Below are 25,150 nucleotides of genomic sequence, written 5' to 3' on the forward strand. Positions count from 1 at the left end.
TTTATTCGATTGCCAGGGCAGGTGTTTTAAAATGCGACTCCTCCGAGAGAGAGTATACAAACTACGATAAATATACTGAACACAATCAGGACACACAAAAATACATCAGATAGAATATCCTATTCACTGTCAACGATGTTTCGACTGACTGTTACATATTTGCGGAGCCCTCCTTAATTTCGGAGCCAACCCCGCGTTCTCCGAGAACCCGGAAGTAATTGACTGCTCTAAATATAAAACTCAACAGAGCGAGTAGAAATGTGTGTCAGTGTTTATTGCAGTGTTACTGGTGGTAGATTCGGGGTGAGGTTTCAGTGATGGATCCCGGTAGAAATACGTCATCTCAATATGAAAGTCCTCGGGAGGCTTTTGAAAAAGTTTACCGTAAAGCCATCGAGCTCGGATTAAAACCTGAACATTTCGAAAACTTGGATTCCGTTCAATTCATCAAAACTCGAAAAAGTAACAAAACTTTTTGGATAGTTGTTTCGATTGTGATTGCGATATTGTTGTCATGTACGGTAGCGTTTAAAGATTGGCCCGTCACCAGTCGAAGTGTCGTCGATTTCTATTTCGAATATATCAAGAAATATGACAACGGTATCGAGCGCGAAAAGTGTATTTTTCCGGTTCCTGATTTTGCTGTGGATGTTTTCCGACCGGTGAAAGATTGCAGCGTTTGCGAGGGTATGTCCGAGGTCGATCGCGTTTCGAACATCACCCCCGAGGAATTCGAGAAGAAGTACGCGTATTCCAAGCGACCGGTCGTCATCACCGATGGCGCTAAAAACTGGACGGCCCCGAAAATATTTAGCTTCGAATATTTCAAAAAGCTTTACAAGGATCAACCGACCGCGTTGGCGGAACACGCCGAAAAAAGTGGATGTCAGTTTTTTCCGTATAAAACCGAGTTTGAAGTTTTGGAAGATGTGTTTGATATGGGAGAGGCTCGTGCTCTGATGACCGATGGCTCTAAGCCGTGGTATATCGGCTGGTAAGCATTGTTTCATAATTCAGGCAGTGGATCTAGGATTGGCAGGCTGGGTCTGAAAAAACGGGATTCTCATAGTTAGGGAAATCTGGGAATTCCGGATTTAGTTTTCATTGTTGGAAAATTCTGACTCTTTTTCAAGGAATTTGAAAATCAGGGAATTTGAATTTTTGATATCTTGTTATTCTTGCCGGTGATAAGTGACAAAACCTCTTGATTGGAAACAGGCCCGCTGAGGATATTTTATGATTTGATCAGCGAATTTTTAGTCGAAGGTCAAGAAAATATCAGGGAATTTTGCACCCTAGGCCTATATGGATTCCCTGATCTGTAAGAATCCTGAAAAAAAAGAAAGCCATCATGGCTCCGGGAATTAGTCTAGTATCTAGCTGCTGGGATAGCTCGTAAGATAATCTGGCATTCAGACTACCTGAGCTAGTTTTAGAAAATTAGAAATGTATCTGAAAAGACCCAAAGTTGGGTAGTGAAATGTGACGAGAGTCCTTAAGATGAAAGTCTCTCTTTAGATTTCGTTGATATTCGGCTATGTTTGTATGCTATGGTATTAGAATGTAGGTTTAGTAATAGACAGCACGGTGCATGTAGACAGCATGGTCTACGTGTCTGAAAACCCTTCACAGGTCAAACATGAATAAACCGGTTTCTTCAAATAGATCACCGGTAAATGTAAGATTGATATTTGAATAATGATCCTTGTGTGAAACAGAAATGGGATAATTTTTCGAGGGACAGATTTAGGTATTTAGGGGGATACCTAATGTAAAACAGTTGTATGATTTATTCCTGGTACTGCTGCTGCTGCTGCTGCTGCAACACTTTTGCATGTTTACTGCAACTGATTTTTCATCTGCTGTTTTTATGATTTAAGCTAAAATTAGTGTATTTTTGCATCTACAGATGATAATACTATCTACCGTGATAATACTATTAGGCCTACACGGTGTGCGGTGTGATAAACTTATATATAGGTTGAATTGATCACTAAGAATGAGGTAAATAGACGGATATGCTGCAAAACAATCACTCCTAATACAACAACAACTTATGGAAAAACCGGTTGCAACTTTTGGATCCGGGAGATTTCTAATCATTCTCTGAAATAGTCATAACTAATAGGCTACTCGTTTCAATAGATATCGATTCAAATTTACTTTACTTTAGCTTTTGCCCACGGGTCAAATTTCGGGTTTGACTTGATGTTTGAATATGACTGGATCATTGGTCCCGTATGCGACGTGGCACTTGCTGAAAATCTGTTTGTTTAATGACCTTTTACAATTATCATCCTATTCTATATTTCAATGTGATATTTCACATCCTCTTCCTGGTCACAGCGCATCCATTTAAAATCATTAATTCAGATGCATTATTATAGGGGGGACACTATAAAATGTCTTCCGGGGAGACTTTGGCAGGAAAAACGGCATTTTACTGTTAAAAAGGTTGTATCTGTGTAGAATGATGCGTTAAGCCGGAATCTTAGAAAGAATGGGTTTCTGGGAAATGATATTTCAATCCATTTTTATGTAATTCAGTGACATTAGAGAATAAAGAAAAATTGCCATTTTGGAAAAATTGCTGTGACAGCATTTATTGGATTCCTGGGTGAATCTACCACTGATCTTTAATTCAATTAACTGGTTTAAGGTGGAGCTGCACCTGTGTATATTAGTTTTATTTATGTCAATAGATACAATTTATACAGATGCCTAGATTCAGATTTGCCAATTTCAATTCATCTAATAAACCAAGGCGTAAGTAAATATTAACTGATTATCGTATGTTTTTATAGGAGCAATTGTGATTCGAAGATATCAGCTGAACTCAGACAACACTACGATCGGCCATATTTTCTACCAAAACTCTCAGAATCGAGTAAAACCGACTGGATTTTTATGGGAAGTCCCGGATATGGAGCTCATATGCACGTAAGTCTTGTAAATACAGATCAGGGAAAATCTTTTTTGGTGTCTTGTTGTTGTTGCTGGTGACGAGTGGCGCAAGGAATTTCTTCATAAGAACTGATGATATCTTATTATTTTGGCTGATCTGTAAAATCGTGTTAATGCGGAGCAGCCATCTGTGTCATTTCTACAGCCACCCTGCCCTGGTGAAAATTCTGCTGCTCTTGTACATGAGTTGATGTCAGTGTCCTATTAATGCAAGAAACAACTATTGCTTATACATTAGTGAATTTAAGTGAGAGGGAACGTCTTAGAAGAACACTCAACAATTTTATCTAAAAAATGTATTTTAATTGTATAGGTTGATAATGTAAATTTGCCGTCGTGGCAGGCTCAGATTACTGGTACAAAGAAATGGATTCTAGAACCGCCTCGAGAATGTCACTATACTTGTCCATCTCGAGTAGAAGTTGTAATACATCCGGGTGAAATTAGTAAGTACATGACATACGACTCAGCATTTCTCTTCATTATCATTCAAATATGTAACTCAGTAGAATGTAAATAATTCATTCAGAAAAGGGCGACTCTTAATATTTCACAATCTTGAACAAAGCTGAAAACACCCCCTGGATTTACACCTACTTCTCTACATATAACTCATGAATTTTTTGCTGTTTCATTAATTGATTCCTCGGATTACGTATTTCATATTACCGCTTTTCTTTTGAAATATCAAAACTAAATTGACCTTGTATGAAAGGGTAGTGATTCAATCTCGGTCGGCTTCCAATTTACGACAGATTCGAAGTAAAATTAACGTCGCGAAACAAATGATTTATTGATGATTAAATCGTCAAATGTGATCTATTAGAATTCAGTTGTAATAATGTGAATTAAGTTGTCGTTATTTGAGAAACTCATTCAATCATGGATTGATTTGAGTGAAAGATATTTTCCGGATGACAGGTTTAATATTCACGCTCAGTCAAACTCAATCATACGCAACACGATTAGCTGGTTTTATCGGTTTTTATCGGTTTATATCGGTAATCATGCCTGATTGATTTTCACGGTAATCTTGTTTATAAGTAATCAGTAACTGTGGATAATTCACTGCGTAGGACGATGCATTGAACTGACTATCCATCCTCGCATTGTCATGTTTTCTATATTTCTTGTTTTCACAAGGAGCTCGATTAAGGGTAAAATCTGACTATCTTACAGAAATGTCTATGGCAAATGAATTAGAAAAAGACTTCTGTTAGTGGCCTTTTGACTTGAAAAATACCTTTTAATATTCCAGAAGATGACTATCAGGATAAAGTCTAAACGTTGAAATAAATTACGTACTAGCTCAAGGAAACTTTTAAACTCCATTTTCCATTCTTATAAGTACCCATATTCCAAATCAAAATAAGCCTTTTTAAAGAAGTTTTCAGAATTCGTTTTCCATGAATGTCGTGCCTTTTTTTAACATCATTGCCTCGATCTGCCCTCATGGTCTGATCGTGTAGAACTGCAGAGGACGTAGAACTTAATCTAGTTATCGTGACACTCCCAGGAGAGGCTTATGACGCCGGATTACCGCAGTGAGCCAGAAAATTCATCAATTCCACTATTTATTGTGAATAGATTTCGTTAGATGTATTTGTATTGGGTTGATGAATATGACTATCAGTAGCTTACAGGATTCATTCAACCAATCACACGCTTTCGTCGAAACCAACAAGCTGCACGTATTTATTTATTTTGAACCCCTCGAGGAGGTGAACACTGCATAGAATTATTTCACGTTTTCCCTTGCTTTGAACAATTATCAGGTTGACTTTTCTGCTTAATAAAATAACATTAGGGTTTATCCTAAAGTTGTTAACATTAGGTGACCTATCATGTGTTTAGATGAAGTTTCATTTAATGTTAGGCAATGAATCACACTTCAGTTAAAAATATAAAACATGTATTCAACCATGAAAATAAAAAACATATATTCAACAAGAGTAATAAGACATTTGACATTTTATAATAATGCTAGCTACGTATGAAACAGATATAATGGTTCATAATAATAGTTTTCACTTAAGAGTTTTTTAATGATGTAGGTTTCAATTGGATTAATATAAACCTATTGAGTGTTTATGGTTGTTAATGCTATTAACTCAGTATGAGGAGACATATGTCAATAAATTCCATTAATTACGCGGTCGCAGCTGAAGTGAATGAAGTATTTAAAGTTTTCTATTTGTTTTTTGTTGTAGTTGTTCTGGATACCGACACGTGGTATCACGCGACACTCGTTCTCGGAAACGAGATAAGCATCGTTATTGGTTCAGAGTATGATTAAACGGTGGCAGCACTAGAGCGAGACAAGAGGCAACGGTAACCGAAATCTCAAAATTGAAGAAACGATCTGAAGACGATTTATCGCATAGACAGCAGCTGCGAATATTTCTACTTATCTCAGAATAATGAATAGATTATTAAATAATCTTTGTTTATAGAATTTATTCAATCAGCGTTTAATATAGATTTGTTTCCTTTATTCTGTATTTATATATATATATATATATATATTTCTATTCAAGTGTGTGATTATTAATAACAAGTCGTGATGAAGCTTTTGCTTTTGTGAATAATATTTAATATTAGTCCTGCGTCTATAAGGTGTATAAGTTTTTACTGGTTGTAGTTAGTGAATAAGTCTGTAGCAGTTTGTCAAGCTGCCAATAGCGAGTTTGTTTTAACTAGGGCTGTGTTTTAGCGAGTTTGTTTAACCAAGTTCAAATACTATTAAAATTATGCAAATATCCGAGTGGGTTTTCATGAATATTGTCAAGGGACCCTTGAATTAGTGCGTACAATTGTTTTTAGGGGGAGAGATAGGTGAACACATTGTGTACGTAAGTACAAGATTATATAAGAGCCTGAAGTACCCTTCTGAAAGACAGGGTACATATCAGTGATCAGAAAGTGGAACGACGTTACTATTTGAATGCTCCCCAACCCATAAAATGTGCTCTCAATTTAATATTCAAGTCATGAAATCCTTTACCAAACTTTTTACGGAAAATAAATTAAGATTAAACATATGAGAAAGTGGTTAATTTCTTTCGATGATTTTTTTTTCGGAGGAAGGACGACAATCGTAAATATCGAGGATTCAACAAAAGCAGCCAGCCGATCAGAATGCAGCTCAAGCAACAATATCTTGTGGAGAAAAAGCACATTTTATTCTCTTTCAGTTATAACTTATTTTTCACTACATTCTTAGAAGAGCAAGCACATAGAGGAATAATCTTGTCATAAATAATCAATTCCCGAGTTTTAATTTGGCAAAATCCCACGACAGTTGAATAGCTTCTCCTAACGTATCGGTATTCGTACCGGTAGCTTGCGCCGACATTTCTTTACCACCACCTTTTCCACCAATCAGAGTGCAGATATTCTGTACCCATTCATTGGCTTTCAGTCCTGTTGTTTTTGCTACATCCTGAAACACAACGAATAGTTTATCAAAACTCCGACAGATGGCAGCACAGACAAGTCTTGAATCTATTGTATGACACTAGTATCAGAATTATCATTGAACAAGTCTCTTTAAAAACTTTATAATTGCCACTTTGAAAACATCAATCTTGTAAATGATTCTCAGAACTGTCAGTTGAAAGACTTTTCTTAATAGATCAGTGAGTTGTGGAGTTATCAGTAATACTAGCAACCTAACGTCTTACCCTCAACCCTAATCCTTAAGAGAAAATAGCAAAAGGTGACCTCTTTATTTCAGCTTACCCCTCTAACCCTAATCCCTTAAAAACACTAATGCTACACAGAAGAAAGGTGACAGCATGAATTTACCTTATGAACAGCACTCATACATAGAATCTTTCCTTCATCTCGGTCGACTGAGAAAAACATAGTAGCAGTTTTAGGTGAAGAGGTAGTGAATTGTTTCATCGCGGTATTCAATGCTTTCGCGTTTGATCCGGCTTTGAATTCATGAATCACGATCGGTTCGTTCGCTTTAGATTCCGTCATTTTCTTCGCTTCTTCTAAAACCTTAAAAATCACAAACCATTCATTCATTCATAGATTCTAATGATCGAACATTTTCTACTCTCGAGAAATAGAATACATCTATTCAACTCGGAACTGACCTCTGCAGTAATCGCGGCCTTTTTAGCTTTATCAAGATCGTCTAATTTCTTCTTGAGACCTTTCAGTTTGTTTCTCATTTCATCCTTTCTCCAAGATGGCACGCTCGACTGAGATACTTCCTAAATATTTCAATGAAAACGTTCATAAACAACAGAACTAAAACCACTGAATACATCCAACACTTTATAATGAAAAGTAAAGTCTGAAAAATTTCCTTGAGCTGTAGGAGTTTAACTAACAGTTTCACCATTATTCTAATAGTAGTCATCTTCAGGAATGCTGATGATCAATATCGTACAACAATTGATATCAAAACAGTATTCCTGAAGCAATGTTGAAATAAAGTTTTCAGCACAAGGATCCTTTCAGACTCTATATTTTATTCTTAGAGTGGGTTTTCCCATTATCAGAGGTTTTCTTCTGTGTTTATCTGATATACATACATCAGAAAGTTCCGCAATATGTTTGTTGAGCTGTTTCTGAGTAAACTGTTGAGTTTTTATTCCCGTTTCAATTTTGGTCTCCAGTTGAAGGTATTCTTTGTCTAACAGATCTGCTTTGTGTAACGCCTAAAACAGTAAAAAATAATAGTTGAAACATCGCATGAAAATCAAGAGAATTTTGATTCAAGATTTTAAAGAAATATTTACCTTTTCAGCTTCCTGACCGGTTACTGCTACAATTCTCCTCACACCTTTAGATATTGCTTCCTCCGATACTATCACAAAGTTACCTAAATGTCCAGCTCTTTTCAAATGTCTTTAGAAATAAAATCAAAACATCTCAATTTTGAAAAATAAAAGACTTACACAACTACAGTTAGACAAACTTGCTTGAGTCATCTCATTACTCCTTACTCCTTAAGTCGTGACTATTCCAGAGTTCAAATTAAGATTCAGTTTTACCAATTCAATTTACTGAGTGTAAGTCATCAATTGGTTAAGTCATCTGTATGACTGTAGCGACTGATGCAGGATAAACTTACGTTCCTCCACAGAACTCGATAGATGTCGTATGACCGAGCGGTCCCGTAGGATCACTAGTCAACTGATCTACTGGAATTCCTATAGATACAACTCGTACTGGATCCGGATACGTCTGTTAAAATAATCAGAACACATTCAAGCTGTAGTTTATTTCATGTTTCAACTGTATACTAATAGTAATCTTCAGTATTCCAGCAGGTGCTTATAAGGATATAGTTGAAAACCAGAATAACCTTCTAGATCAAGGGAACATTTTGGAGCATATTTTGCATTCTGAGTGCGAGATTTATATCATCTCTTTGAATGATAGTATAAAATGTTTGAATCGATATTTCATTTTTCTAATCTGCTGTAATCATGAATGAACAACTGACCTCGTCAAATACAGCTCTCAATCCTTGAATAGCCTTCGCGTCTGCTAGTGGCGTATTCTTGTCAAAAACTTCTTCATTTTTTGTCGCCATCGTATTCGTTATAGTTTCCGTTTCTTTGATCTGTTTCGTCGTCATGGCGCCCTAGCAAAAAAAAAAAAAAAACATTTAGCCTCACGAAACCTGAATAAACGAAGGTTTCAATTGCTGAACATACCTTAGCGGTAAAATCAAATCGAAGTTTATCAGGAGCGACTAAAGAACCTCTCTGATCGGCTTCACCCAGAACGGATCTCAAAGCGTAGTTTAACATATGCGTTCCTGTATGATTATTCATTACACTTCTTCTTCTCGACTGAAATAGAGACATTGAACTGATATTCTCACGCGATGAAACCGTCGAAAATAATTGAACCCTCAACGAACCTGATCAATGAATAGTTTCACTTTATCACCGACTTTCAGCTGACCTTCAATATTACCAATATGTAGCACATAACCTCCTCTTACTTGAACATTTTTCACAGTAAATTCCACCGCCTGAAATCAATTAAAGAAGTTTTATCTACTTCACAGTCTACACTTTTACATGTTTTCTATGAAATCAATTAAAGAAGTTTAATTTACATCAAAGTCTTCACTTTTACATGAATCGTTGTTGGTTTCTAGTGACCGTATAATTCAAGTGAATCACACCTGTCAATGGTCTCTAGAGAGAGTCCGAAATGTTGTGTGTCTTCTGATTTTAATTTTTGACAAATAAATTGGGTTTTTAATCTTTTTGAAATATCTAACATGGCCTTTTAATTCTCCACTTTTTTTTCTGAATCACACAGGTTCATACCTCATCGCCCACTTTCACTATGAATCCTTCGTCGTAAATCTGTCCACCTTGTTCCACGTAGAAACACGTTTTATCCAACAATACACCGCATTCTGTTCCCGTGGTTACACTATCTACGAACTGTTTATTGTGGCGTAACATTTTTACCTCACTTTCGCACGATTCAAACACTGCAAGTACACAATAACACAATAATAGATCCATCTCACAATAAAACATTCTGACAAACAAAACTTTATCTCATCCCTGATTACATACCATAGTTGCCAGCTTCATCAGCCGTATAACTGTATTTAGCAAGATCGTCAGTAGCTGGCAGACCTTTATTCTGTAGATCACTGATCGCGTGTACGTCTAAATTAATCTTATCGTCAACACCGCCACCTGTAGCCTGTGACCTTAACTACAATAACAAATGATACGATATCACATTTTAGTTACAGTTACCTCAGAGAGTATGATGGTGAATCCGCTTACTGTACCTGAGTTTATCATTGAGAGAAACTCACAATATCGATATAAACAACTGTTTTTAGTTAGAGTTTATTTGAAACTTTGTACCTGAGCTTCTTTTTTCGCTTCCTCGTAAGATTGCATATCGATTGTTAACCCTTTCTCTTCTACCATCAACTGCGTTAAATCAACGGGGAATCCGTAAGTATCGTACAGTCTCCACGCTACATCACCTGCAATAGAATATAATAACAATAATCTCTTACTCATCATTCACACGGCTGGAAATATATCAAATTCAAATTCAAGATTCTACTTACCGGGTAATGTAGCTGTATCCCCTAATTTACCGATGGTACGTTCCAACAAACGATGACCTCGCGTCAATGTCTTCAGAAATTGTGCTTCCTCTTCATTGATTATCACTTTAATCTGAAACAACCACAAACAACAATCATCTCGCGTAAATACATCCTATTTACCGCAGGCTGACCACTTTACACAAATCTCCTGAGTTTTCCTTGACTTTTCGATGGGATCAAACACGATCAATAATAACAATGGGATCATTCATTTATTACGTATGCATAAAATTTGAATTTTTCGACCCCCCTCCCCCCCTGTACGCAAAATCGGCCATTTTTTCGTATACATTAAGCATTACAGTACACAATTGCACTGACCCCTCCCCCTTCCCTAATGCGTACGTAATAAATGAATGACCCCAATGTGATTCTTAAGCTATATTTACCTCATCTGGATCTTTTGTTACTTCCGGGAATGCATCACCCTGAAAAATGATTCATATACGTTTATCTAGATGACTTGTTTAATTTTTGTATTGAAAAATTGCGATAAAAAATTGAAAATGAACGAATTTTTGGTCGATTAAATCCAAAAATTAAGACCAAAGTTAATTTGTCATTAACTAATTTCGATAAAGTATATCTGATATCTAAAACAGCATGATCTGAATGAATAGCTGATGTGCAAGTTATTTCACAATAATAATTGTTACTTACAAGAGTTTGAATAACAACATCGACAAGTGAAGCGAATACACCAGGTTTCGCTCCAAGTTTCTCAGTTCCGTATCGTACTGCACGCCTTAAAATTCTCCTCAATACATATCTACAATATAAACACATCATCAAAAAATAATTAATGGTATATATGCATGGTTCATTCCCTGACGCTCTCCCGACCCTTGCCAGAAAATTCTGATTAAATCATAAGAATCCTCATTGAGGGCTGTTTCTTCTCAAGAGGTTCCTTGTGTCACCGGCAAGAACAAGATACCAAAAATTCAAATTCCATGATTAAATTATAAGATTTCCTCATTGAGGGCTGTTTCTTCTCAAGAGGTTCCTTGTGTCACCAGCAAGAACAAGATACCAAAAATTCGATTTCCATGATTAAATTATAAGATTTCCTCATTGAGGGCTGTTTCTTCTCAAGAGGTTCCTTGTGTCACCAGCAAGAACAAGACACCAAAAATTCAAATTCCATGATTAAATTATAAGATCTCCTCATTGAGGGCTGTTTCTTATTAAGAGGTTCCTTGCGTTACTTGTCACCAGCAAGAACAACAAGACACCAAAAATTCAAATTCCATGATTAAATTATAAGATCTCCTCATTGAGGGTTGTTTCTTATTAAGAGGTTCCTTGCGTTACTTGTCACCAGCAAGAACAACAAGACACCAAAAATTCAAATTTTCTGACTTTTCTCTGCTCCGTGAGACCCTGTATATGGTAAGATCTATTTTTTCATACCCTCTGCCCGAATTATCAGGGCGACCTCCGTCAGCCAGCGCTATCACTATAGTTCTCACATGATCAGCTAGAACTCTGTAAGCCATATCTACACCGTCGGTATCATCGGTACCAACTTTACCGGTGTAATCACGACATCCTGTAAACTATATATCAAAAATATTCATTAGAAATAATCGATGCAGTTTTAGTCGAATGACATTGAGTCGAAGATTTGTAAATAATACCTGTTTTATAGCATTGAATATAGGTACAAAGAAATCGGTGTCGTAATTAGATGTTTTATTCTGTATTACAGACACTAAACGCTCTAATCCCATACCACAATCTACGTGCTTCTTAGGTAACACATTTAAAGAGCCGTCTGATTCTCTGAAAATGAATTTAAGAAAATAAATCATTCATACATCGTACAAATTTGTGGCCTCGGACCCTTTGTTTACTTCTGGCTCAGACCCACAGTTCACTGAACTGACAAATACAACAAACATCCTCAAACTCAGACAAACTGGGATTTGCAAAATTGGTCTGAAGTAAGCCAGTTATTGAGTTGAGGATAGGAAAATATATACCCGTAAAGATGTCAGTAAAATGATTTCATTTCTACATAAATTAGTCAAAAGTCCTGCTGTCGACCGTGACCGAGTAATGAGAGGTTTACTGTATTAAGAAACTGAAGAATATTAGAATGAAACAGTAACAAACCTGTTAAACTGGATAAACACTAGATTCCATATTTCGAGCACATCAGGATCGTCCATGTTTACGAGATGACTGGCATCTCTATTACCGATACGATCGTAGTGTATTTCAGTACACGGACCACACGGACCCGTGTCACCCATCTCCCAAAAATTATCCTTCATCGAAAATGGCTTTACGCGATCTTCACTCAGACTGAAAATAAAACGGATAGAATTTATTGAGTCTGAAACACTGAAATTTGAAAACATTGGAAGATAGACAATGACGACACTGAGAGCTTGGTGAAGAAGGGAAAGTTTTTCTACTTTTATTTATTTATTACAGGGGAGAGCGCGAACGCAGTCCCCCACTACCAGAAATTATACACCCGAGTCTCCCACATTTGGGGAGATCGCAGGGGTCAACCAAGCCGAAGTGCAATGGCAAGGCCTCGCCCTGGGGGAACCGCCTTACAGATCACGGTTAACCCCTGTGCCAGGTAAGTATGCTTGAGCAACGTTCTGCCGTTTAATATATACCGCATAGTATAGTCTCAATATCTAAGTGAACGACAGAACATTTATTAAAACGGTCGATTTAAATAGATTTCCACACAATATTGAAATATGAACGTTTTAATTTCCGATTAAGCAGAAATTATTCACTATTCCTTCATACATCGTTAAATAGAAGTGATTTTTGTAATTTAGATATTTAGAAATTTGTGGGATATTTACTGAATCGAGTGGTTATCTAAATCACCACGTAGCTCACTGGTGGCGCTATAATCAGCGGCTATTATCACTAACGAGCCAGCGAGCGAGCACACTGTATGCGCTGAGCCGATCAATAGCATTATCTACACAAACCAACATGAATAACCGGCGACTAAGCATTACAATGTACACTACTAACCCGTCCACTAACACATATGTTATAAAGGATATGAATAGAATATTCAGAATATATTTCTGAGTTCGGGCGAGAAGGGAAAGTTTTCTATTTTTGCGAATGCATGTAAACCAGAGTTTATCAAATTTGAGAAATCCCACAACCCGTCTTAAGTTTTAGACTCATCATAAGCTAAAAGTTTAGAGTTCAGTTTCTCTCATTGGTTGATATTCTGAAGTTGTCTAAAGAAGTCTAAAGTTTTAGACTCATCATTAGCTAAAAGTCTAGAGTTCAGTTTCTCTCATTGGTTGATATTCTGAAGTTGTCTAAAGAAGTCTAAAGTTTTAGACTCATCATTAGCTAAAAGTCTTGAGTTCGGTTTCTCTCGTTGGTTGATATTCTGAAGTTGTCTAAAGAAGTCTAAAGTTTTAGACTCATCATTAGCTAAAAGTCTAGAGTTTAGTTTTCAAAGACTGCCTCTCATTTGTTGATATTCTAAAGTTTTCTAAACTTTTCTCCACTTAGGCCAATTACAATCAATGACACGGTTGTCACTAATAACAAAGAATCTACACTTTAGTCTAGAGTTTTTGTGACATGATTGGATGAAAGTCTAGAGTAGAAACTATGGAATTTTAAAACACCACCACTAAGTGGTTGAAAAATCTACATTTCAGCCAGTTAAACAGCTTCACACAAAGCAATGAAGATAAACAATAATGGCTGCCTCCATGGGATACATTTTCCTCACATTTTGTTCCCTATTCCGATGCATGTTTCCTTGCTAATACGAGTGTGTCAAATGAGCTTAATCAGTTGAGTATGAATTTCAAATATCCAGCAATTCCAACAGTGATATAGATTGTCATTAAGAAGTCATTTTAGCAAATCAACCTTCCAAAAAAAATCCAATACAATATTACTTTTCAATATATATCATACCCAACAAGAGACTGTTCTATATCTTGCTGTACATTTAACTGCACATATGTATACAAAGCTTTTTTCAGTCAAGTTCCAACCAACTCTGATGAAACATGACCCGCAAGCTATGTGGGAGGCAAAATAAACAAAAAATAAATCGTATAAGGGTCTGAATAGTTCAACCTCTCTGACAGAGCTCTTCAAAGTCATAGACAGCATTTCACCACCAAGGTCTGTATCTAAATTCATAGCCATTCCTAGTTTGATATGAAAAATATCATATTAACCCAACATCAGACCATCTATATTTATCTGATTCATTTCATTCTAGCTTAAAATAGTGCACACTCAAGATGTCAAACTCTTTATAAAAAATAATAACTGCACCAGGTTTTACTGTCACGTTTGGCAAGAATGATGGATTACCATCTATACTATGTGGTTACTTGAAAACAATACATGGTCTATACTAGATAGTGAGTACAGGCTAGGTTCCTGAGGTTCGTCGATATATACTAAATAAATGTCATTCAAAATAATTCTCTCTATTAATCAGAATTAAAATAAGTGCAGATCTTCACCTTAAAAAGTAGATGCTATTCTCGAGCATTGGGTGAAAGATTGAGTATAATTTGGGAGTAATAATAGGTAGAGGTGAGGATTTCTACTTAAGTTTCTTTATTACAGGGGAGAGCGCGAACGCAGTCCCCCACTACCAGAAATTATACACCCGAGTCTCCCACATTTGGGGAGATCGCAGGGGTCAACCAAGCCGAAGTGCAATGGCAAGGCCTCGCCCTGGGGGAACCGCCTTACAGATCACGGTTAACCCCTGTGCCAGGTAAGTATGCTTGAGCAACGTTCTGCCGTTTAATATATACCGCATAGTATAGTCTCAATATCTAAGTGAACGACAGAACATTTATTAAAACGGTCGATTTAAATAGATTTCCACACAATACTAAAATACGAAAGTTTAAATTTCCGATTGAGCAGAAATTATTCACTATTCCTTCATACATCGTTAAATAGAAGTGATTTTTATGATTTAGATATTAAGAAATTTGTGCGATATTTACTGAATCGAGTGGTTATCTAAATCACCACGCTGCTCACTGGTGGCGCTATAATCAGCGGCTATTATCACTAACGAGCCAGCGAGCGAGCACAGTGTATGCGCTGAGCCGATCAATAATAATAGCATTATCTACATGAATATAACCGGCCTCACCAAACAATGTCTCTCAAGTCTCAAGTTTCAATTGTTATATGAAATATCGATGGTCTGGGAATTCTCTAGCCGTCTTAGAGACTGAAACATTCACCTGATGAAGCTTCTATACATTAGTAGCGAAAGCTTGTGTTAAATAAAATAGTTAATACTACTCCTGGCGTTGTATTCATTCTATGGTTAACACCGATCCTCTCAGAGACGAATAAACAAAAATCCCTCGTACTAACCCTAAATTCAACCAGATCTGTTTAGTTTCATCGTCAGGTTCGAGACCGGTTGCTTTATTTCCGCCGAAGTAAGTAACGTAAAGTCGGTCTTTCTGTAACTTCAGTCGGTCGGTCAGAAACTCCCACGCCCACTCACAAACTTCTTTCTGAAAAAATTTCACAAATTCGATTTCACAATCTATAATTAATTGGCATCGCAGTAATAGAGCAGTATCAGCCTGTAGACTCTCAGATGTGCAGACAATAAGATTAGAACCTAAACATAAACAAAAAGCTTAAAAATGAAATTTCATTCTATCAAGAATTGATATCACCTGATGAGAGGGCCCAAAATGTTATCTTTAAATACAACTTGATAATTCAATCTCGATGAATGAATTTTCATTTTTAATCTTTCAAGTTTGTAAAAAGTGAGTTTTAATCTTATTAGAGAAGAGAGAAATTGTATGTAATTTCAGTGAGATAGTAATTTAATTACCTTGAAATAATCACCGAACGACCAATTTCCCAACATCTCAAAGAATGTATGATGATAAACATCTTTTCCTACGTCATCCAAATCATTATGTTTACCTCCAGCTCGAATACATTTCTGACTATTAAAAACCCTCACATACTTGGACATGTCACTATTGGGGTCGACAGAACCCAGGAAAATAGGCTTGAACTGAAAAAGTAAAATTTCAGTAAATTTTAAAAGCATTTACAACATTTTCATTGAAATAAACTACAGTTTTTTTTAAAAAGAAATTAAAGATTTTTCCAACACGCAAATGAAATTCTGGAAGCCAGTCAAAAGTGGTCTCAAGTGGTTTCTGTTTCTCGGAAAGAATTCATCAACTTTTGAGAGTTTCTTATCAATATAACAATTGATTCTAATGACTGTTTTATTTAAAAATACACCCCGAGGACTGTGACCTGATCATCCTCTGATAGGCTCCATGCCAATCAAATATTAATAGCTATTCAATAATCTAAACTTTACAAATGATTCTCTTTGAGTCTATCAAAGGGATCTTCAAACACATATATTTCGCTCCCGGCAGGTGTGGTGGGTTTGTAAGGGAGACTCAATCAAAAAAATTCAAAAATGAAATTTACCAATCAAATAAATAACAATCCCTATTTTAAGATTTAAAAAAAAGACACATCTATCATTGTAATAAACTTCTTTTTAACAATAATTGCCCCTAAGTAACTCATGTTAAGTTTTACCTCTTGCTTATATCACATCTTATTAGATAGAAAATGACTATTAGGATAAATTCATTATTGAACAAATCATCAGCTCTAGGAAACATTACGGACTCTTCCTAATTCTTAGTGTGGGATTTTATATCAACTTTTTTTTCAGTTGTTTCTTTTAAAAACTCATGGCAAACTGCCAACATTTTGAAAATGGATAGTTCGGGTTTTCAACTGATCATTGAGGGGTATCGAAACCTACTCGTAACTGACATTTAAACGTGACCAAAAATAGATCGTAATCAGTAATCGATCGCTATTATTGACCATGAATTATTATCCGCTGAAAATTTGCCAAGCAATTAATCTGCCAAACGTTATTTAATAACAATAAACAGAACAAAGGTTGCAACAAGACACAATGATCTTCAATTCATTTCATGTTATATACACGTTAACAATAAGATGGGTAACATGCGTTGTAAGTTTACCCGAAGGTGACGAATGAGATACAGTCAAAACAATCTGTGATTTACTTAAGGAAATATATCAGGATAAAGTCAAAACACTGAATGAACAACTGGCACAAGGAAACATATTAGACTCATTTTTCCTCTCTCTATTATGAGATGTTAAAATCATGGGTAACAATCATTGCTCGTGTAGTAACAATGGTAGACGAGGTTCAAACGTGACGGAAATTAGTAAACATCGTAATAACGATGAACTGAATTATCAAGTAAAGGGATTTACGGCGTCTGATATGATGAAACCGGTCAGACGTGTTAGTATAGTGCGTCATGTGACGTGTGGATACGGGTGTGCGGCCGATTGTATGGCGCACCGAGCAATCCTAGCCGAACTCCACACCGATAAAGATGGCGCCACCGTCGAAAACGCTCTCATTCATAAAGTCGTCGATTACGATCGCGACGAAACGTTTACGGAAATACGCAACGTAACATTAGACGGCGGATTCAGCGGCGGACTTAAAAACTACGAGTTGGAGAAGTCAATGACAGACGCCGTATCAGATGTAACGATAAACAACCTGATCATAGCATCGGGTCCAAATTATCAATTAATCTGGAATAACTGTATCCACGCTACCAAACGCATGTGGAAAGAAGCGACGGAAAATGGATTCGACGTTAATGATTGGGTTATTATCTGTTCCACTGATACTAGATAATCAATCATTTGTTCGACTAAAAATAAAAAATTGTTTTTGCTGATGAACGATTAATTAGTCGTATTCCAGTAACTGAACGGTCACGGTGCAAACTACTAAATGCTGTACGAGCTAAACATTGTAAATGTATGTAAATATAGACTTTTTTAAATTCATCCTAAAATCATTGTTTGTTTATCTTATTTCCTGCCTGTAGTTTATTGACACAGTTCACATACGATAAGATGATAGGAAAAAACTATCTTGTCTTTACGATGCTGAGAAGATTATCAAGGAACCCGGAGAGTAAATTCTTAGAAATGATGAAACGAATTGTTTGGTCGCTTAAAGTTTCTGAGCACAAACAAATCGGTGAATACTCTAAATAACGTTCATAAGTATGGTCTAATCTGTAATAGTGTGTCTGGTTGTTCAGGTTGCGCGAGATGATTTAGTTATTACATGTAACACTAGAGTGGCAGCACATACCAGATAGCACTAGGCTACCGTACTGGCAAAACCCGGGGAAAACCATCAATCACAAGATTCACGAGATTTATCATAATATTGTTTTCAACTCGACAAAGACCATTAGAATAATCATTGATTCTAAAGAGAGACAATGGGCAATGCTTGCAACGTTTGCAGAATTCCGTGTTGCAGCTGCACTGAGGTTTGTAAATGCCACAGCGCTAGTAAACATATCTACAAAGTCGGAATACCGTTCAAAGATGTGGTCCGACCAGTACATCGACTAGGAGTTATAAAACGGCGTCAAAATACTCGCGATTGTCTGTGCGGAATTCATAAAGCGATTCTCGCCGAATACGAAGACGTAAACGGGAATCAGAAATACGTCTTATTGCATAAAATCATCGATCGCAAATCGGACAACGCGATGACCGAAGTGAGAGAGGTCGGATCCATCAATTCCGACCTGAACAATTACGACTTTGAAGAATCGATGAAATCGGTGAAAGAACAAGTAACGATAGACGAGTTACTGGAGGAATCGGGTAAAGGGTATCAGATGATCGGAGATAACTGTCTACACGCGGTGAAAAGGATGTGGAATCGAGCCATGAAACCGAACGAACACAAATACATGAAAATCCTGTAAATATGAAATGAAATTACTCAATCATTTGTAAATTATTATTTCATGTAAAGTGCATTTAATGTTGAATTATAATCAATATGTTTTTGTATCAATTCAATTTATACATGGATTTAACCAGTAGTTTATCGATTCGAGCACATTTCAATTTTTCAATGAGAATGTTAATTTCAAAGGTTTAACTTTTATAAGTTTCATCAATATTCTAATGAACAACACTGTATATTCTGTACACTTTAGACACACATACTTTAAAACTAGGCTACAGAATGATTTACAAAAGATCAAAATTAGTGATGAAAAGATTTCTTTGAAAAATGAGATTATTATTTGTAATTATTGCTTTGCAACTATTTTGTTAGTATTTTAGATTATTAAAAACAGTTTTATTTTATTGTAGATATAATGTTTATCTGTGTTGTTATTTTTGTCATATTCAAATGTTACAAGAACTTGTGCAATAACTTTGGCTGGGGAAAACTAGTTACTCGTTATAGCTATAGGTCAACACTCATATAATCTACTAGTGTTAGATTGAAGAATAACCCACAACTAGAGAAAAACTGTGACATTTCAACTCAATTCTATAAGCCATTTCTAGAAAAGTTTCTCCAATTTAAGATGTAGACAGTCACTCATTAACAAGTTAATTCAAATCTGCAACTGACCTGATTCATTCCAGCATTAGCGAATAGTAATGTAGGATCATCGAGGGGAACTGTAGCCGAAGAATGAACATAAATATGTTGTTTCTCCTTGAAAAATTCATAATACGCTTCACGAACATCAGCTCCACTCATCGATTCCATTTTCTGAAAAAAAAAAATAAATGATCAGACATTTTTCATGTTGCTTCAGCTTCTTGACAAACGGACCAACCGAGGTTTATGAGCTTCCCTGAACAGTCACTGAGACGAGGCTGGTTTGTGCCCTGTGCCCAGTCACTGAGACAACCTAATTGAAGCTGGTTTGTGCCCTGTGCCCAGTCACTGAGGCAAACTAATTGAAGCTGGTCTGTGCCCTGTGCCCAGTCACTGAGACAAACTAATTGAGCTGGCTTCCCTGACTAGTCACTGAGACAAGCTAATTGAGGTGGCTGGTGTCCTGTGCCCAGCCACTGAGACAAGCTAATTGAAGCTGGTTTGTGCACTGTGCCCAGTCACTGAGACATACTAATTGAGGTGGCTTGTGTCCTGTGCCCAGCCACTGAGACAAACTAATTGAAGCTGGTTTGTGTCCTGTGCCCAGTCACTGAGACAAACTAATTGAGCTGGCTTCCCTGACTAGTCACTGAGACAAGCTAATTGAGGTGACTGGTGTCCTGTGCCCAGCCACTGAGACATACTAATTGAGGTGGCTTGTGTCCTGTGCCCAGCCACTGAGACATACTAATTGAAGCTGGTTTGTGCCCTGTGCCCAGTCACTGAGACAAACTAATTGAAGCTGATTTGTGCCCTGTGCCCAGCCACTGAGACAACCTAATTGAAGCTGGTTTGTGCCCTGTGCCCAGTCACCGAGACAAATTGAGCTTGTCCAATGTCAAAGTGAAACTAGAGTAGGGGCTCATCTATTGAGTTGCCAGTCTCTCTTCGACCTCAGCAGTGCTAGGCAGTGGTGGCTTGGTGGTAATTAGAAGTGACCTGTATATAGTGTCTGTCTGTGTTTCAGTGTCTGGGTCGTCAGCAGCCAGCACAGCAGCAACAGTCGACACAGTCACAGAGCCAGCCAGGACAGGTGTTGACGTCATGTATTTGCATTTATTCAGTGACAGTGTTAACTGTTAACTCAATATTCTTACACGTTTATTAATGATTACTCGATTATTCACAGCGTAATTTCTCGACTGTCAGTTCCAGTCAAACTGATGCAATAAGCGCCCCGTGTCCACACAGATAAGCCGGATTTTTATACCAAAGCGCCGTCTACATTGAATCAATAAAGTTTAAATTGAAATTGACTCAGTGCAGTGTACATGGATTCAGCTAAAATGATTAATTATTTACAGAATTTCCAATTATAACAATCTAAATAATCTACGAGACCTCCATTGAAAGCTAGACTGAGGTTTATTTATGATTACATATTTTCACCACAAAAGCCAAATCCGCGTTTTACATTGAACTGTGTATCCGACGGTGCTGCCACCAGTGTCTAAACCTAACACTAACCCGGAAATTATCTAGTTTATTTTTTCATAATTAATTAATGGAAACTATTTAGATCAATCGACTTTTGACTCACTTGGGTAATGACAAAGTTTCAAAGAAAGATGTAGGCTTATAATAGGCCCGCAGCTACTGCCCTTCTGATTTTCTGGGGAGGCCAGGATCGCCAGACCCCCCCCCCCCCAGCCCAGGCAGCAGGCCAGTACGTCATTGTATTGTCAGTCATTGACAATGACAAACTGCCGCGCTTGTTGGTTGATGGTCATTGATACTGCCTACTGTACTGGCCCTCTAAAGCTGATGCGAGCGGCAGTGTCAGACCTGATGTTGTACATGTGGTGTACCCTTAGTTAGTTACCTAATCGTTGGTGGTAAGCTTTTATAATCGGATGGGCTTATACCAACGTTAGGGATGACAAGGGCCAAAACACGGTTGAAAAAAGTAACACTTCAAAAATATACTTTCTATCCACTTCAGTCCACAATTAATGGCTTATTTCACAAACTTACACAGGTACCTTTCGAAATAATCCAATTTTATGCATGTTTCGAGTGATTAATCAACATTATTTTGAGAAATTAATTAATTTCTCCACAAATTTCGCCATTGGCCGCCATTTCTCTGTATTGCACATGTGGCATGATAAGACAAGGGGACCTACAAGGATTTATATAAAACTTCCAAGACGAAACGACAATTTTTATTTTTGATGGTTTTCCAACCTATATTTCAAATCTTCGTGTTTTCCTTAATTAATATTTAAATAATAAATTCTGGTAAAAGAAAAATGTGAATAAGTGTTGATTTCTTAATATTTTTCAATTTCGTCGTTTCGCTTTGTTAGTTTGTGCTGTTGTCCTGGCCTCAGTCCACAGGTGCCAGCACCTCCAGTAATTTTCAAAATGGCAGCTGTTGACTCTACGGAAATTTACTCTCACTTTACGGCCGATTTGCACATGGATTAAGATCGTCAGGTGAGGTGTTATAGGTATCAGACAAACTACGAATCTGTTGTGCGTCGATTACAACAAAAATTAGACGGATATCTTAAGAGACAATGAAATGCCAGGCAAATTACTCGTCAGTCAAATTGGCTGACGAAGATTTCATACAAAAATGACCTTCCCATTCCTGACTGTGGTTTGTGAAAATATCCGATTGTGAAACTAAACCACAGACAGGTTACTGACTAGTGTACCCTATAATTCAAAACCGCTAATTAATCGTCAATAATCGTGTTACTTAATTTTAGATCCAGCAGCATCTGAGGAACTGAGCAGTCGTCAATCATGATTCTTCTAAGGAATATCTGTGGCGCCTCATTGTCGCTGATCGGCCCTCCTAAACAATCATTAAATCTGGTGTTGTTATTATTGACTCGAAGAATGAAATCGTCAGGTGTCAGTTTGAAAGGTGAACCAAGCGTCGTTATAAACAATGATACATATCGAACGAGCGAAAATACGAACGTCACCCCGAAAATTATCTCGAAAATCGGCAAGAATTTACACAATCGAAAACATCATCCATTAAACCTGATCCGGCATCGAATACAGGATTATTTCTATAAAACGTTTCAAGGTCCGGGACAAAGTCCGTTATTCGCCGTGTTAGATAATCTAAGTCCGGTCGTAACGACCGTTCAGAATTTCGATAGTTTACTGGTGCCGGTCGACCACGTCAGTCGATCAGTCCGAGATACGTATTATATCAATAACGAGTATTTACTACGAGCTCATACGTCTGCTCATCAGGTCGACGTTATGAAAATGGGATTCGATGCGTTTCTCGTAGTCGGTGACGTTTATCGTCGTGATGAAATCGATGCTAGTCATTACCCGGTATTTCATCAGATGGAAGGAGTTCGACTTTTCAATGAGCATCAGGTATTATTACTATTATACAAACCCGTCCCTGAACACTGTATCAATCTGCAGCCCTTATAAAAATGCCTGGAATTTGTAGTTTAATTTCATTTTTAAAATGTCTAATTCTGAATAAATGTGGACGATAAGTTCTTGAAGGGAAATGTCTAATGTCTTGTTTGTAGTTGATTTTCAATTAAAAATGTCTCAGGTGAAGTTCTTAACACCTGTGAAGTGTAGACAATCACAAATGGTGTGAATGGTGTATGAAATATTAATTGTCTGAGGGTGTGCAGAGTCCAGTCTGATAGGATGCAGGGTCCAGGCTGTCTGTTGTTTGATACCGTTTTATACGTTTGATATGTTTTACTGTTGTAAACCATTCTGTAGCTGACATTGTTTCGATATTTTTGTAGTTATTTCAAGAAACGCCGGGAATGAAGTTATTCGAGGATGGAAAACGAGTTTCCGATAAACAACAGTTTCATACGGCAGACGCAGCTAGAATTGTAGAATGTGATCTTAAACAAACGTTGTTAGGACTCGCGCAACATCTCTTCGGCAAAGGTAAAATCCAGTGACTCCTCCATTGTTTCCACAGTTACCCAGGTGCATGAATTCAAGATTCCCAAGTATTTCACAGGTGATTTCTTAATTTTCCCAAATAGAAATGGAGTCTGTGAATATATACCATGAACAAAGTTTTCCCTGATTTCCTGGTACCGTGGGAATCATACTCATCTAAGGCCTTTTTATGAACACTCGATTAGTATATTCGAGTATGCAAAACGTTTTTATGAGCATGGATTATGTCATAATCCATCATTTTTATGAACATTGGTTATCATAATCGATTAGCATACTCAGCATACTCGCTCGGCGAGCAAGTATGCCGATTATCTAATCCAACCGATATGGTGTTCTCGGTAGAAGTCGCTGCTGAGTAGGCCATAATTGAATAATTTCTACCTGGCGTTTTTATCAACCAACATACCCGGTTATGATAATTGACACTAATCGGCTATATAATCTAAATAGCTAATGTTGAATATTGGTTGTAGATGTTGAATATTTATTATAGATGTTGAAACCCGATGGGTCGATGAATATTTCCCATTTACTCATCCTTCATTCGAATTAGAAGTGAAATTTCAAGGCAAATGGATGGAAGTTTTAGGCTGTGGTATAATTGAACAGGAACTTCTACATTCAGGTAATCTAAGACACCGGATTTACTTCAAAAACATAGAGTAAACTCTACTTAAATTGAATCTCTTAAGTCTAACACAAAACTTGAACTAATGCAGCAGAATGTGAATTTGATTCCATTGTCTAACTCGCGCTAAACCCAACTGATTCAAGTTGTAGACATCAACGTTTAATGTTATAACATTTTGTTTAAATTCCATTGATTATTTTCAGCGGGTGTCGGTAATAAGATCGGCTGGGCGTTTGGTCTCGGTTTAGAACGACTCGCGATGAAGCTTTTCTCTATACCAGATATACGTCTATTCTGGAGCGAGGATTCAGGATTTTTATCTCAGTTTCAAGTTAATGATTCGTCAACTTCTATCACTTATAACGTAAATATATCAAAATGAATGGGCAGTTGTAAGGAGATTTGAGGTCATACCTCTCCTAAAGCAGTTTTGATGAATTCGGATAGAAGTATAGTTTGAGGGGCAAAACCAGGACTTAGATCAAGAGCATTTTCAAAATTTGAAATGACGAAATAATTTTCATTATTTATCTTCAATATTGTCAGTCTTTCATAGTCTCAAGTTATTGATACTTTTCGGAAATCGATATCAAAACTGATGAGGTTGTTTTAATTTGATTATTTTCAGCCTATAAGCCTGTATCCTCAATGCACGAATGATATCTCATTCTGGATTCCGACCGATCGGGAATTTTGTAGCAACGATTTCTACGATCTCGTACGTACAATAGGTGGCGACCTGGTCGAGCAGGTGAAGCTGTTCGATGAATTTTATCACGCGAAGAATCAACGAACAAGTCACGCTTACCGCATCGTATATCGACACATGGAGAAAACGCTGACACAAGATGAAGTGAATTATATTCATTCACAGATTGAAGAAGCCGCGGTGAATGAATTGAATGTAGTTATCCGTTAAACTGTGTCGAAACATTTGTTGAAAATAGAAATGAATTACTATTACTTT

The 25,150-nt window shown here is 37.0% G+C and overlaps 3 protein-coding genes and 2 non-coding genes across 11 annotated transcripts; 2 read left to right on the forward strand and 3 right to left on the reverse strand.

Annotated features, from left to right (window-relative positions):
• The first annotated feature begins 240 nt into the window (after positions 1-240).
• On the forward strand, positions 241-5,999 carry LOC141901535 (bifunctional arginine demethylase and lysyl-hydroxylase JMJD6-like). The gene is made up of 4 exons (XM_074788842.1): positions 241-994; positions 2,805-2,940; positions 3,278-3,410; positions 5,175-5,999. Exons 1-4 carry the CDS (start codon positions 318-320, stop codon positions 5,258-5,260), a joined length of 1,032 nt encoding a protein of 343 aa, XP_074644943.1. The 5' UTR covers positions 241-317; the 3' UTR covers positions 5,261-5,999.
• A 125-nt stretch (positions 6,000-6,124) lies between these two features.
• Positions 6,125-21,714, reverse strand: LOC141901028 (alanine--tRNA ligase, cytoplasmic-like). 4 transcript variants are annotated; one of them, XM_074788090.1, is made up of 22 exons: positions 21,609-21,714; positions 19,602-19,745; positions 15,939-16,127; positions 15,461-15,606; positions 12,206-12,397; positions 11,728-11,872; positions 11,501-11,646; positions 10,748-10,856; positions 10,477-10,515; positions 10,046-10,157; positions 9,834-9,958; positions 9,531-9,675; positions 9,273-9,442; positions 8,855-8,968; positions 8,646-8,783; positions 8,432-8,572; positions 8,057-8,169; positions 7,722-7,830; positions 7,515-7,640; positions 7,071-7,190; positions 6,772-6,972; positions 6,125-6,406 (listed from the first exon to the last, which is right to left on the reverse strand). In XM_074788090.1, the coding sequence occupies exons 2-22, from the start codon at positions 19,740-19,742 to the stop codon at positions 6,227-6,229; spliced, it is 2,901 nt and encodes a 966-aa protein (XP_074644191.1). In that variant the 5' UTR covers positions 19,743-19,745; positions 21,609-21,714; the 3' UTR covers positions 6,125-6,226. The 4 variants fall into 4 exon arrangements, with proteins under 4 accessions (XP_074644191.1, XP_074644188.1, XP_074644190.1 ...); XM_074788087.1 differs by having other exon boundaries at positions 21,617-21,658; XM_074788089.1 differs by lacking the exon at positions 21,609-21,714 and adding an exon at positions 20,762-20,855.
• On the reverse strand, positions 12,527-12,691 carry LOC141902990 (U1 spliceosomal RNA). Its single transcript, XR_012619029.1, has one exon. It is a non-coding gene; the product is annotated as a U1 spliceosomal RNA (small nuclear RNA).
• LOC141902991 (U1 spliceosomal RNA) lies at positions 14,684-14,848 on the reverse strand. The gene has a single exon (XR_012619030.1). It is a non-coding gene; the product is annotated as a U1 spliceosomal RNA (small nuclear RNA).
• Positions 21,089-25,125, forward strand: LOC141901029 (phenylalanine--tRNA ligase, mitochondrial-like). 4 transcript variants are annotated; one of them, XM_074788091.1, is made up of 7 exons: positions 21,103-21,178; positions 21,944-22,073; positions 22,352-22,985; positions 23,381-23,531; positions 24,046-24,177; positions 24,387-24,547; positions 24,812-25,125. In XM_074788091.1, the coding sequence occupies exons 3-7, from the start codon at positions 22,389-22,391 to the stop codon at positions 25,100-25,102; spliced, it is 1,332 nt and encodes a 443-aa protein (XP_074644192.1). In that variant the 5' UTR covers positions 21,103-21,178; positions 21,944-22,073; positions 22,352-22,388; the 3' UTR covers positions 25,103-25,125. The 4 variants fall into 4 exon arrangements, with proteins under 4 accessions (XP_074644193.1, XP_074644192.1, XP_074644194.1 ...); XM_074788093.1 differs by lacking the exon at positions 21,103-21,178 and adding an exon at positions 21,309-21,540 and having other exon boundaries at positions 22,009-22,073; XM_074788092.1 differs by lacking the exon at positions 21,944-22,073 and having other exon boundaries at positions 21,089-21,178.
• Positions 25,126-25,150: the final 25 nt, after the last annotated feature.

This window comes from Tubulanus polymorphus, chromosome 3 (genome assembly GCF_964204645.1).
Source record: "Tubulanus polymorphus chromosome 3, tnTubPoly1.2, whole genome shotgun sequence".
Lineage (NCBI taxonomy): Eukaryota > Metazoa > Nemertea > Palaeonemertea > Tubulaniformes > Tubulanidae > Tubulanus > Tubulanus polymorphus.

Bases quoted from the DNA above. Each gene is read 5' to 3' on its own strand.
- LOC141901535 (XM_074788842.1), top strand. From the start codon at position 318: ATGGATCCCGGTAGAAATACGTCATCTCAATATGAAAGTCCTCGGGAG. The intron at 2,941-3,277 runs GTAAGTCTTGTA...TTAATTGTATAG, and splicing joins GATATGGAGCTCATATGCAC to GTTGATAATGTAAATTTGCC. The intron at 3,411-5,174 runs GTAAGTACATGA...TTTTTGTTGTAG, and splicing joins AATACATCCGGGTGAAATTA to TTGTTCTGGATACCGACACG.
- LOC141901028 (XM_074788087.1), bottom strand. From the start codon at position 21,643: ATGCATAAAATTGGATTATTTCGAAAG. The intron at 16,128-19,601 runs GTCAGTTGCAGA...TTACTTTTTCAG, and splicing joins CTAATGCTGGAATGAATCAG to TTCAAGCCTATTTTCCTGGG. The intron at 11,647-11,727 runs GTATTATTTACA...TTTGATATATAG, and splicing joins TATTCAATGCTATAAAACAG to TTTACAGGATGTCGTGATTA.
- LOC141901029 (XM_074788092.1), top strand. From the start codon at position 22,389: ATGATTCTTCTAAGGAATATCTGTGGCGCCTCATTGTCGCTGATCGGC. The intron at 22,986-23,380 runs GTATTATTACTA...ATATTTTTGTAG, and splicing joins GACTTTTCAATGAGCATCAG to TTATTTCAAGAAACGCCGGG. The intron at 24,548-24,811 runs GTAAATATATCA...GATTATTTTCAG, and splicing joins CAACTTCTATCACTTATAAC to CCTATAAGCCTGTATCCTCA.